The sequence below is a fragment of the Carassius carassius genome, chromosome 12, assembly GCF_963082965.1.
Source record: "Carassius carassius chromosome 12, fCarCar2.1, whole genome shotgun sequence".
NCBI lineage: Eukaryota > Metazoa > Chordata > Actinopteri > Cypriniformes > Cyprinidae > Carassius > Carassius carassius.
In genome coordinates this window covers 9,699,020-9,713,228 of record NC_081766.1, presented here as the reverse complement: position 1 = coordinate 9,713,228, position 14,209 = coordinate 9,699,020, and the positions used below count along the sequence as shown (strand labels likewise).

Below are 14,209 nucleotides of genomic sequence, written 5' to 3'. Positions count from 1 at the left end.
TTTTAGTATTTGTATTATACTAAAATGTGTGTGTATATATATGAATATATTTGAATATATATATATATATATATTATTGTGCATTGGATACTAGATTATATGTGTTAGGGAAAATTAATGATAAACAGCTTACATCAACATAATTTTACATGATTCTTTTTAAACATCACAAACAGCAGTCTTTGATGTATTTTTTCACCCTAGTTTCTTAGAGTAGCATGCTGGGGTCTTTCATCAAAAGACCGGTTAGAAAAATAAATGTTAACATCTGTAATTCTTTCTTTTCTTGTGGTTTCCTTTTCCTCTCTCTCTCCTTATCTGTTTCCTGCTCTCTCTTTTTTTCCCTTGTTCTGTACGTGTGAATAAGTGTGTCTTTAAACCAATGAAGTGTAATTTATTTACTGTGACAGCCCACCCTGCATGGTCCATAGGAGTCCAGTGTACACTTACAAGTCTGCCTGCCAAAAACTCCATCTGCCTTTGCTCGCCCAGTGTCACTGTAGTTCATATCCGTTATCCATTATGCCTATGCTGCTATCTGTGATGATTCTTTGTCAACCTTGCCAGCTCTAATGCTGAGAGCTATATTTACAAACAGCTGTTGCTAGAGGTAAAACACCTCATTCAGAGAAGTAACACAGGTTGAGGACAATTCGAATTTCATTTCACACAGAACAAGAAGGAATTTTGATTTTTAGTCAAGGGTTTCCATTTAATGAGATTTATTTTTACAAAGCTTTATAACACACACACATACAGCTCCATAAGCAGGCAAACATATTAAAAACAGAAACCTCACATCAAATTGTTAAGCTATATTTTAATTAAAAGGGAATTTAGAAATTTAATTTTGTAAAAAAAAAAGAAGGAAAGAAAAGAAAACCCTGAAATACATAATTTCAAATATATAATATTAGGAAAGCCTCATTGTATTTTCCCTAATGTCATTTTTTTTTTTCGGTTTAACTATTCACATTACAAAAAAGAGTGACTTTTTAGCGATTTTCAAATCACATTTTTTTTTACCTGGTACTCAATAATATTTAATTATAATACTTAATTGTTTTCTTAAATAACAGAATATATATAATATTTCATTAGAACATTTAACACCTAATTTTCTGCAATTTTCCTTGCTCTGCTGTAAAAAAAAATAATAATAAAAAAAAAAGATCAAATATAAGGTTTTCTGTGGATTCCATTTTCGTAAAATAAATCCCCAGAGAGCATGTCACCTTCTCTCCGCGGCATCTCCCAGATCTTCACATGGTCATCTTTATAAAGGGAAAACCAGGAAGCCTGAAAAAGTAGAGTACTTCCATCCTCCCATTAGATTGCCCTTTTCTAGCTTGAGATAAGCCTTGTCCCCTCTTTCCATGATCACAAGCCCAGCATTTGTGGCTGCTTCACGCGTCACATCCTGGTCTCCAGCAAAGGCTGAGATCATTGGCCACCCATTCAACATCAAACTCACCTGTGAATAGGTGCACATATACGTTTTCACAGCAATGCCATAGAAGAGACATTTTTGGTTTCCCAAATAACATTTGTGAACAGTTCTTAAAATCAACAGTTCATAAAATCAACTATATTTTGTGAAGAACATTTTAAAACTCTAACACTATAAAGAACCTTTTGTGCAATTGGAAGGTTCCATGGGTGTTACAGTTCTTCATGGAAACACAGTTGCCAATAAAGAACCTGTATTTTAAGAGTGCAAGAAACAATATGTACTATGTACCTGTATGGTTTGCCTGTTGTATGCCTTTACCACATGGAAGTTGAAGCTGTAAACCCCTCGTCTCGGAGCAAGGAAGATACTGCTCTCTTGGTCAAAATGACCACCAACGTTCACCAAGATCTGAAAAAAACTGACCGATTAAACAGCAAAACTACATGCGAGTATTTTAATATTGAAAGATTGCTTACCTGGTCAAAATAGATGATCATGGTGCGATTGCTCATGTCTGTGGGCTCATGGTTGGTTTGCCGTGTGGCGGAGAAGGCCACACGGCCGGTACCTGAACGCACGGACATCCCCAGTGCGTTACCTGCTGGTTCTGAAGAAGGTGTGGAGTCACAGACCACCAGGCATTTACCTTCCAGCACTATGGGCTCCGTTTCATTTTGCCCCATGACCATTTGATGGCCAATTAGCAGAAGTGGCGCTAATATCAGCATCGGCAACCCAGAGCTGGGTAGCATTGTCTTATTATTATAGCTTATTATATCTCGGATGAAATTAGGTGCAAATGTTCCCTGCAATTTGCTCAAGTAGGTCGTCTTCTGGAAACCAAGGTGAAATAAGTGGAGGATCCACAAAATCTGTGATGTTATGAGCTACTGTAAAAGTTCTAGACCTTTAAATCCTTGGCTCTGTCTTTCACCCTCACCTACTCTTTTACCCTCTCTCCCTCTATCTATTTTGTTGTCACCCTCCTGTCTGTCACAGTTTCCTGATGAAGATCTACTTCTGTGCTTGTTAAATTGCCTGTAGGGAACAAAAGGCAAGGACGCTTAGAGGTTTCTCATCATCCTGAAAAAAAAATCCATCATCATAGCCAACCTGTAAGGAGACAGAGAGAGAGAGAGAGGATAACAGAGCTCTGCAAGCCAACAGGTATGCTTGTGTGGGGGAGGAGGAAGAGGAGCAGTGAAGGATGAAGATCATGAGGTAACACTTTGGATCCCGTTCAGCTGAGGGGAGCAGCATCCAGGAACGAGTGAGAACAAGAGAGAGAAAAAAGAACAACTCCACTGAGAGACCATCTGTCTTTAACACGCTCTCACTTCCCTCCTGACGTTCCACAACATGCAGGACCTCTCTCCCCTACACAGATCCTCTATCCTCTCTCCTGTGCTTGTGCTTATTGGCTGAACCTCCTCTCTGTCCTCAGTGCCTTGGCACGCTAAAACGGCAACAATATGCAAAGTCCTGAAACCCAAGAATGTACATCTCGGAATTTGAACTGAAGTATGTCTATATCAGGTCTTAATTGGCTCAGCTCATTAATTTACTATTCAAGTCATGGTTATACTCTTTATGAAGCAATGACATTTACAAAGGTCAACTTTCTTTGCTTCTGGTCTGAAACCTCAATGTCTGTGCACTTTTAAATAAGAACTAATTCTGCTCAGTGCTGTCTTTGAATGGTGTCCACTCCTTTTTTGTACAAACCATTATCTTTATTTTCTTAACAAAACTTCACTTATTCTAACACATTATTTATAATAGCTTCAAGTTATATAAAATATTTTTATAGCACTTAATAAATAAAGAAAATAAATATGCATTTTGCATTTTTCCCTTATAAAAAGACTTTATTTTAAAATCTTTTTTTTTTTAAATAACACATATTAATTATATATTTTCTTACCTTATTGGCAAATTGACTGTATTTATTAAAACATGAATCTAATTTAAAACATAAAGTGAGGTTTTGGATTTCAAGTTTGTTTAGATATTTTACAGGAAAACAAGATAAAAAAAAAACGAATAAGAAATTACTTTTTATGAACCTAGGGAGTACCATAAAATAAAATTAAGTTCATAAGCTTTTGTAGTGTGAAAAAATAGCAAAAGTACCTGATTTAGTGGGCTGTCCCTCGGTTTCCCAGGTGTAATGATGCAAAGTGTTAAAGCTTCTGTAGAGAAAAACTGAATCTGACAGCTTACAGATCTTCCTACTCATCCTGTCTCCCAAGATCCTCCCCTTCTCATCCACTCCACCTCTCTCTCCCTCTCTCACTTTCTCTAATAATCCATGTAATCTCTGATGTAAACAGCATGGCCAAACTGGGATCTGTAGCTGTAAATGATAGCCAACAGTCAGTATAGAAAGCATATAGAATAAAACAGAAACAATAACATGAACCAGTGTCCCAAAAACATGACTGATCCACATTGTACACAAGCATTAAAGGGCACAAAGGATAATACAATAAAAGAAAATCTGTAAAAAAAAAAAAAAAAAAAATCAGATTTCTCATATAAACAAAGTACTTCTTTTTTTTACATCTCAAGGAATGAAACCAATAAATAAAAAAAGAATAAACTTTGTTATATTTTGTCAAATTTCATGTAGCCGTCTGTTCTATAAACGCTGGCAGGGATGTTGGAACCTATGAAAAAATATTTGCTGACAAGAAAAAATATTAAATTTTTTAAATGCATTGTCAATTGCACTTTTATGCATTTAATATCCTACAAAAATAAACTGGGCACTGGCAAAGTATCATACTAAAGATAAATATTTGAGATTTATATTTTGCTCATTTTGAATATCCATCGATGGAGAAAGATGCATTGGATCTCAGTTCCCCTTACAGTTAAAACATTCAGATGAAAAACCTTGTGATAAAGTTATGACACTGATTACAAAAGAAAATTATAATCTAAAATTCAAATGCTCCAAATAATAATAAAAAGTACACTGACCATAGACAGTTAATTTGAATATTTGTTCATTCTTGAAAAATAAATTCAGCTTTTTCACCCAGAGCATTACATATCCCTAAACAAACATGTAACTCTTTATGAAATAAAAGTTTCGACAGCAGTGTCGGTTTCTTGTTTCTGTAGATGTAGTTATATTTTCTTGAGGATGGTGACCTTGCTGTTCAGCTCTGGTTTGTAGAGGCCAAATCCTAGGCAGATGGGCTGGGTGAACCTGGTACTGAAATTGTACAGAGGGAGCAGAGTGGATGAAGATCCTACTTCAGAAAAGGCGATTGAGCCAGAACCATAGTCCAGAGTGACTGCCAAATGGTTGCCAGACATTTTTGCGGAGAGGTGGGTTTTCTTTCGGTTATGCCAGGCAGCAAGTTTCCTGTCATGCTGCTGTGTCAGGCTCCAGGATATCTGAGTAAGATAACAGAAAATCATAATGCTCAGGACATAATGAATTCAAAAATATAACAGGCTAGGCCTCTGACATGTTATGACTAGAATAATAAACAAATTCAGGTTTTATATAATTTAAGATCAGTTTTTTGAGAAAAGTTCAGAGAAACATTGTGTAAAAATAAACAAATAAAAAAATTATGTTACTTTGGAATAATTAAATACTATTATGACTAGTACTACTACTAATATTTACTATTAAAACGGATTCAATTTGATGATTATTGAAATCTGCTTTCTAAATAAATCTAAATACAAAAATCATTAGATTAATCACTTTTTATTCTATTGACACAAACACGTCTTTTTAATAGAAATGTAAAAATATTCTGATTATATTTTACACAGTAATATTCTATTTTTGGGTCTTAATGCATGAAAATATATGAGTGCATTTATATTTTAAGAATTTGGTCATTATATTTAACATTAAAAAGTTTACAATGTACCTTGTTGCAGCCAAAGGCTGTGCCCTCTTTTGATTTTCTCCCAATGCTGTGGTAGGTCACTGCTATATCCCAGAAACCCTCCACCTCCAGCTCCCAGTAATGGGTTCCTGAAGAAAATATCTGACAGGAGACCACCTGAGACCAGTGGTCAAAGCGGTCAGGATGCTCAGGGACAGGCAAGCGGGTTTTGACCCTCGTCACTGTCCGTAGGTCTTCAGAAATATTTAAGAGAGGATGGGCTGAGTTTTTGTCCAAGGTTAACGGACTGCTTACTAAATAACAAAGAGAAACAGCGATAGGAAATCTAGCCACTAGATGTCACTATTAAACAAGGCAACTCTGCCTAAAAAACAGTATTCAGGAAAGTGTTATAAAATATTGATTAGCATCACACTTAGGTTAGCTGAGAATCAATAGTAAGAATAATATCACTTAAAAACCTTAATGTTCCTAGGGTCAGTGCCCATTGTGTAATGTATGAATGATAATACATACAGAGATCTCTCTTGAGTTCAATTAGGCAGCGCAGGGTCTCAGCTATGAATTCTCTATATTTATTTTCCACATTCTCTAAGACACGTTTCTTATCCATGCTGGGCTGAAGTGGTGTGAACAGAGGTGAGTTGAGATCTGCCATCATCCTGCAAGGCAGAGTAACTAATACAGTAAAAATGACATTCTTGTTCATATGCAAACTAACATGCACTCACAAATCACAAGATATTTCTATGACACTCACTAAAACAATCACAGTTTAACTAAAGACTTACTGTGAATCCTCTGTCTGGAATGCCTGTGAAATGTTATCAAGTTTAAGTCATTTTAATCTATTTTAATCTACCGGACTTCTGTAAAGATCCATGTTTTGTACTTATTCAATACTAAAACCTTGTGGATGCATTTAAAAAGCTAATATGGCCATTAACATTATAATGTTGCAACAACTCTCATATCAAATCAAATTTACACAAAACATGCTTTTACTGTATTACAGTAGACATTATTAAGTAAACATACTAGATAAGAGTTTAATTGAATGTATTTATAGAACATGAATTCTTTAAATATAACATATTAATAAGCATATAAAATACTAAATAATAAAATATCATAATTTTGTTAACAGCATATGGTAAATGACGCTTGATATGCATTTAATCAGGAAAATATTAAAGTACGTCCTCATACCCAGATTAGCAGGAAGGGATCGCTCTCGTCCAGCAGGGAGCCGAGGAAGTGGTGGATGCTCTCGATTTGGTTCAGATCTTTTTTCACCCTGCTGCAGTCTTCCTTCACCCTCTCCATGGCCTGCTGTCTCTCCTGTTCCGTTATGTTTATCACAGCTGACACTAGTCGGCCCACCTGAGCCTGCAGGGCTGAGCCCATCTGTAAAACCTGAGAGACATCACTCACAGAGGAGTCCTCCTGAAATACATGCATGCACGCATGCACACACACACACACACACACACACACACACACACAGAATATTTAATGCATGCATGTTGCGTACATGAAAACCTGTAGTCCTTATATTTCAGGTTAGGAGTATTATAGTTTAATTGAATATGAAATACCAAAGAGGCTTAAACATACTATTATGCTCCGACAAGCTTGTTGATGTTCTTGAAGCATCATTTCACCTTGCTTTACTTTCTCTTCTGCTTTCTCAAACAGTCTCTGTAATTTGATCTATAACATATTAGAGAAGAGCTTTTTAAATTTGAACCCTGGGTTTACAGAGTTTTTATAACAGTATAAAGTCCATGAATATTTAATAAGGCAATCATATTTTATGACATAAAGCATATAGTTTATGATTGGTTGTTTGTTGGTAAAGGACTGTTTCTTCTTAGCACCATGAAAAGGAGCACCTTTTAACCCAGGGTTAGAAGTGGTGCCAGCTCCCTTTCAAAATTGAAAAGCACAAGAGTGAGTGGCCATTCACACAGACGTTTACAGTTTTTGCATTCCACTGTGCAACTTTTCCATTAGAGTTCTAAACATGCACCCCACAGACAACATTACATTTTTCAAAACATTCTGTGTGAATGGCCTCTGAAACACTGCTTTACTCTGGGTTAAAAAGCATGATTTAAAAAAAGACAATAAACTGGTCTAAAGTTCAGTGTGAACAGTCCTGGACTATAATTAAATCCCACAACAGGAACTTTTCTTAAACAACAGTTTAATAGATCTAATGACTTACTTTGTATTCCTCCTCCACTTTTCTCACCCCTTTGACCTGGTGTTGAGCATGTCGCCCTTCCACAATGCAGTCGGGGCAGACATATTCCCTATCATCCATGCAGTAATACCGGAATATCTCCCAATGGGTAGGGCACCTGCGGTGGGATTCGTCCATCAATGGCTCCACCAACAGGTGAGTGCTATAAGCAGGACGCAGCAGGTGTGGCTGCAGATGCTGCTCACACAGAGAGATCTCACATCGCAGGCAGGTCTTCACTGCAGCTTGGGCCTCATCATCCTTGTTTTCTGGACAGCAGTCACACACCACGACTCCCTGCTCCTCCAGGCATTGTGGGCATACAAATCTTCGCTTGCCACAGCCGGCACTCTGGCTCCAGGACTCTTGGGCACAGGTCAGGCAAAGGCTGTGGCCGCAGGGAAAGGGGTGAGCTCGACCAATCAGGTCACGACACATGGGACATGTGTGCTCTTCTTCCATGGAGCCCATAGTAGGTAGCTGCAAATTTATTTTAAGCATGCAAACAATTAATTTTTGTGATATATTAAAATATTTTCAGTATTTACCCAAACAATGGAGTTCGATTATCCCAACCAGCCCAACACAGCTACATCGATTCAACCAATAGCATAGGTTTGGGATGATACTGATACTATGTATTTTTTATATTTGAAATTAAATATTTTTGAATATTTTTATACAAGATTGTTGATGTCTGCACCAAAATTAAATTAATTTTTTTATTATGTATAAGACATTTATCTGAGAGCTTCTAAATAATTTAGCCATTTACTACCAGTGCATAAAATATGCATGACACAAAATAAAACAAAAAAAGTGTACTCTTACTGTGATTGGTAACTCATGGGAAGTCAAATGCTGCACAGATTAATACAGACCTATTTGGCTCAAACTAAGCCTTACTGTTTAGTTAATCTCTCTCCTAATCAACTATTTTTAGAAAGCTGTTCCATTTGACTACTGGATAAATGAGGTAATATCCCATGAGTCCCTATTAAAGTCATTAAGTTATTATATAAAATGTGAATAAAAAGTGTTTATTATTATTTTGTTTTTTTTAAGTTAACATGCTGACAACTATACAGCCTTTTGTATGCCATTTCTTCCAAAAAGTGTAAACACTGCGGCACTATTAGAATTAGCAGTTTGTTGGAGTATCTGACAAGCCCACCACAGTTACGTTGCCATGAGTTTGGGATAAGACTATTTGTTTGATTAACAATGGCAGACAAGAGAAGCATTTGGGAAACGGCTTGAAATCTATCAATATTTTTGCAATTCTGTTTGGCATCACTGATCGCATGGAAATGACACACTTTAATTTGTTATAACTGGCTCTAAAGTTTTCCCTGCAAACAATAACTGACCCAGGCAACTGCGGAATCAAGAGATCAGCTTCTCAGTGGCTTCTTGATCTGAATAATTGTCATTCAGTTACTACAGCTACATGGTTGGCATTATGATGCATAACCACCTATTAAACTACAAAGGCTTACCTTTTAAGTCCTGCAGCCTTGTGTGAAAGACAGAGGAGGATGATTTTATACAGAAGCACAACCCAAAGGTACGTGTGTGTGTGTGTGTGTGTGTGTGTGTCTGGCTTATCCTGCAGTGTCTTCTTGGACTGACTGACCTATCAACATTCTAAGCCATCACATGACCTGTTATTTACAAAAGGAATATGAGGTGAGTGAGGAGAAGAAACAAAAGCAAATAAAATTGAATCTGGTATCTGTTTAAATGACACTGATTGCTATGTAGAATAAATCAATAAATCAAGATATAATAAAGTATTTTGATTAGATGTTATGGTTACAAAACACAAGAAAAGTGACATCCATGGTCTTTTTATTTTGTTACTCCAAGTTAAGCATTTTTCTTAAATAGACAGTTCAATTAGAAAAAAACAAAGGTGAAAAAAATGCTTGTGACTCAAGCTTCACTATCTAAAACCCTTACAAAGCAATCACAGGGTGGCACTATATGTACCTTTTGTTAGGAAGCTGATAAACCAGTTCATCAAGTACAGAGACACCCAAAGACTGCCCAAATAGCACACATACGTCTGCAAGATGTCTTTTAAAGATTGCTTCATCTGGAAAGCATCTGCTGTATACAGACATTTGATAGATGTATTTAAGATGTCAGTCATAAACATCTTAAATACATTTTTTTAAATGTCTATTTGACATCTGATAGGAAAAGTTCTATAGACATAGTGCAGATGAGCAAACACTCTAAAAAATATTTCTTGCAGATATAAATGCAAACATCAAATAGACATCTCCATTTTCAACTGTGGTCATTTTCTCAGTATGAAAAGAGCTTTCCTGGAGCATTTCAGTCCTTGGTAGTGCAACTGAAGCAAACAATCAACTATAGGTGGCAAGGCACTGTAAAAAGATGTCCGGGATAAAGTTGTGGACAAGCGCAAGTCAAGAGATGGAAACCCCGAAAAATTAAAAGGCTTTATCAATGCCTTGAAGCACAGTGAAGTATATTATAATTAAGAAGTGAAAGGTATTTGGTATGACACAGACCCTTCCAAACTGTATGAAAGAGCCAGGAGGAAACTGGTCAGAAGAGCTACTAAGAGAAGAGCTACCAAGAGGCCTAAAGTAACTCTGAAGCAGTTGCAGGATTTTTAGACAAAGAGTGGTCATTGTGTACATGTGATATCACTATCACAAATTCTCCACAAATATGGTTTGTATGGGAGTGTTGCAAGAAAAAATTCCAGTCCTCAAGAAAGGCTAGATGTCTTGATGTGCAAAGTTAGTAGAGACATATCCCAACAGACTAAAGTCTGTAATTAAAGCAAGATGATGGTTCAACAAAATATTGACACAAAGGGGTGGATCCTTTTTCCAACTCAGCAATTGTTTATTTATTTATTTGGGGGGGGGGGTCTGATATGATATACAAAGTCACTATATGTGTACATGAAGGATATTTGAAAGATGGGAAAAAGTAGGATCATCACTAGGATTGTGCATAGATTTATTACCAAGAAGAACAAATCAATATAGAAATGCTAAAACTTTTTACTTAATACAAATGTGAGAGATCTCATTGTGGTTACAGTAAAAGTAAAACCATTAAGTTTCTATCAAAATAAAATTTCAAAACAACAACTAACGTGTCTTTAGATAATGGATGTTATGATAAATGTACAAAAGCTAATGAATTTTTTGGCCAGAATTTGGTCAGAACTGTAAAGCGAAAGAAGAGATAATCAAGAGTGAGATTAAGCTCTTTTTCCTGGCAGAGAAATTTGTGATTTTCCAGAATTCAGGATTGTCTTGATAGGTGCCACAATTGTTGGTGGTGAACAGCATCCTGAAAATCAAACAAGGCCAGCAAAAATAAAAAGTGTATGAAGAGAGATGGAGAGGTTTACAAGAGAAAAGTAATTTTAATTGACACACCTGGATGGTGGCCATACACGTATGTAAAGAACAAGGAGTCAATCAAACAGGAGATCTATAAAATAATACCATGAGCGAGTGTGTTTATACATGCACATATGTCAGGTATAATGGAGCCCTCAGATATCAGTGCAAGTGGAGTGCATGTTTAAATTACTTCTAGGGTTATTTATTTTACAGTTAAAACAAGTTTAATTTCATGTATAGCAACATTTAAAAAAATAGATGGTGAGTTTGTAACTCCATTCTTTGTCTTAACTATTTCAGTAATGATGGGGTGGAGTTTGCACTTCAGATTTTTTTTTTTTTTTGATGAGATTACAAAACCAGAACATCAAGTTAACCAGTTCAGAGAATCATGAGAACACGTAAGAACGTGCATTTGACATTTGAACAGACAGAAAATATTTGAAGCAAGAGATCAGTGCTAAAATAGAAAAAGTGGGAGAAAAAACAAATTAAAGGGAAGAAAACACTGAAAAGAAGGAGATCGTTTTGAGAATTCAAACGTATATTTTGCAACTTAACATGGAGACAGAAGAGAGCTCGGATTGTAAACACAGTGAGTATCTTCTCTTAAATGTTAAACATTTAATGTCTGACATAAACCATTTGAACCCTTTTTGCCCCCACTGTGAATGGTGTGACAATTGATAGAATTTCATGAAAACATAAGCTTCATTGCAACCAAGGTTGAACTAGTGCAACAAAAATGGTAAAGACTCAATATTTAAATAACTTCAAAACCATTAACTTCAGTCTGGGTAATGTGTAAATAATATTGAAAGAGACTATGTATTTTCTTATATAATATGTATTAATATATATTATTAATTATTATTATTATATTTTTATATATTATTATTATTATTATTATTATATACAATATTTATTCTATTTAAGTCTGGATATGAACATCTCTGAAGTTAGATTATTATTTATAAGTTCCAGGTAGGTTCCTTTTGGTTAAAACTTGTGAAAAGAATAAATATTATTTAATTACAGTGTGTTAATGTGGTAAAGGTTTATCAAGAGGATGAATGAATGTCATCAGACGCACCCAAGGTGCTTACACCACCAAAAGAATGTGACCAACAGAAACGTTGTTTGTTTAGAACAACCTATTTTATAAACTGCATTTTGAACAGTAACACTGATGAAAACAACCACAGCAACAATGTGAACAGATTCCACTGCAAACTACCACAGAGCTGCATGATTTAATGATGTCTTTCTGGACATTTTTGAATAAATAGCCTACATTACAAAAAGTAACCGGTTGACAGACAGTGTACTACAGTAAATTAAGTGAAGATGAAAATTGCATGTGTCTCTATATTTTCTCTTGCAGACTGTCCAGCTTTTACAGAGATAAACGTCATTGTAATAGGGAGTAAATTAGAATACAAATGCAGTGCTGCAAATACCATCCTTGGACATAAAGGCTGGGAAGTGGGCAACGAGATAGTCAAGAGTGAGATGAAACAGGGAGGTTCAGAACAAGACTGTTTCACTGGTAATGACACCAGGATGGTGGAAAAGACACCATCCTTCTGCTCATGTATCTCAGCAAAACACAAAGACATGCAAATAGCAAGCAGCTAATTGAGAGAGCAGGGACAGAGATTAAAACATTGATAAAAAAAGTGTGGGAACAGAGTTCATGTCTTCAGTTACACTGACAGTAAAGAGATAAATGTGGAAAAACTGTTTCATGAGATAGAGAACTTGGTAGCTGAGCATGAAGGACAGTGCTTTAAAATTGACAGCAAACTGTTGGAAGATACTGAGGAAAAGAGAAGGACTGTGAAGGAACGAGCAGAAGAGAGAGTGATCCAAGTCAAAACAAAGATGCTAAATTTAAAACAAAGTCTAACAGGTAAAGTGCTTTTTTTCACAAAAACAGTTAATAGATGAGATGGAATTATGTAGTCAGTATAATCCAAATTGAAAGTTAAGCATTGTTTATGAACTCTCTCATTTTTTGGGCAGAAAAAAGCTGTAATTTTCCAGAGTTAAGGATTGTCTTGATGGGTAGCAATGCTGTTGGGAAGACCTCAGTGATGAACACCATCCACAACATGAAAATGACTCAAGAGAAGAGCAGGACAAAAGAGTGTGAAATGAGTGTGAGAGAAATTGACAACAGAAAAGTCATTTTAATTGACACACCTGGATGGTGGCCATACGCATCTGTACAGGAAACACCAGAGTCAGTCAAGCAGGAGATCATGTCAAGTGTTACTATGTGTCCACCAGGACCTCATGCAGCTTTGCTGGTTCTTCAGCCTGGTGTCGCCTTCACTGAAGCACATAGGAGGTCTGTCAAGGAGCACATGGAGCTCCTGGGTCAAAATGTCTGGAAGTACAGTATAGTGGTGTTCACCAGGGGAGACTGGATGTCACTAACACGCCAGGTTCCACCTCCACACAATCACGGCGCACACCCTCACCTGAATTCTAATCATCACCACCTGATCCTCATCACCTGTCATCCACCACAGCACCATAAAAACCACACACACGCACCCAGTCATTGTCCGGTCACGTTCGCGACAAGATCATTCAACTCATCATCAACTCCTCTTTACCTTCTCTCCAAGGATAACCTCCGAAGACTCTTCTTCCATCTTCTCTCCAAGGATTGCCTCCAAGATCCTCCAAACCCCTACGGTGCGTGTGTGTGGTCACTACCTTCCCGGCACAAATCCCAACACCCATCCACTCCTCACTTCCCGCTCCTCTGCTTGTGTCAATTCAATAAATACCATCTTTCATCTGTTACTCCTCTGTCTCCGAGTGATCCGTAACAGATGACCGGACCAGCACCGAGAGACACAAGCATGAGCCTTAGGGACCCCTTCCAGGAATTAGTGGATGCACTCCGTCGGAAACTCATGTCGGCACCTGCATCACCACCACCAGCGAGCACTTCCGCTAACCCCGTCATCCCTCCTTCACCTGCCATGCACGCCAGTCCCATGGCACAGCCAGCCCCCTACTCTGGTTCGGCGGAGGAATGCAGCAGTTTCCTGCTTCAGTGTTCACTGGTCCTGGAGATGCAACCGCTCTCATATCCAACGGACCGATCAAAGGTAGCTTTCATTATCTCCCAGTTGCAAGGCAAGGCATTACAGTGGGCAGATTCTCTCTGGACTCAGAATAACCCTGTAACCCAGTCCTATTCTAGCTTCATCGA

At 37.0% G+C, this 14,209-nt stretch overlaps 1 protein-coding gene across 6 annotated transcripts; it reads right to left on the bottom strand.

The window, feature by feature from the left end:
• Positions 1 to 685: 685 nt before the first annotated feature.
• Positions 686 to 8,066, bottom strand: LOC132154711 (cerebellin-1-like). Of its 6 annotated transcripts, none has more exons than XM_059563364.1 (8): positions 7,562 to 8,066; positions 6,949 to 7,044; positions 6,541 to 6,777; positions 6,123 to 6,145; positions 5,848 to 5,993; positions 5,353 to 5,624; positions 3,587 to 4,861; positions 2,332 to 2,935 (listed from the first exon to the last, which is right to left on the bottom strand). In XM_059563364.1, exons 1-7 carry the CDS (start codon positions 8,048 to 8,050, stop codon positions 4,589 to 4,591), a joined length of 1,536 nt encoding a protein of 511 aa, XP_059419347.1. In that variant the 5' UTR covers positions 8,051 to 8,066; the 3' UTR covers positions 2,332 to 2,935; positions 3,587 to 4,588. The 6 variants fall into 6 exon arrangements, with proteins under 6 accessions (XP_059419349.1, XP_059419351.1, XP_059419350.1 ...); XM_059563363.1 differs by having other exon boundaries at positions 2,332 to 2,566; XM_059563366.1 differs by lacking the exons at positions 5,353 to 5,624; positions 5,848 to 5,993; positions 6,123 to 6,145; ... (1 more) ...; positions 6,949 to 7,044; positions 7,562 to 8,066 and adding exons at positions 686 to 884; positions 993 to 1,474; positions 1,742 to 1,861 and having other exon boundaries at positions 1,930 to 2,566; positions 3,587 to 3,733.
• Between the last annotated feature and the right edge of the window lie 6,143 nt (positions 8,067 to 14,209).

Excerpts from the sequence above, each read along its gene's own strand:
- LOC132154711 (XM_059563364.1), bottom strand. The coding sequence starts at position 8,050 with ATGGGCTCCATGGAAGAAGAGCACACATGTCCCATGTGTCGTGACCTG. Across the intron at positions 6,146-6,540 it reads ATCCCTTCCTGCTAATCTGG|GCATTCCAGACAGAGGATTC; the intron begins GTATGAGGACGT and ends AACATTTCACAG. Across the intron at positions 5,625-5,847 it reads TGAACTCAAGAGAGATCTCT|TAAGCAGTCCGTTAACCTTG; the intron begins GTATGTATTATC and ends TTTGTTATTTAG.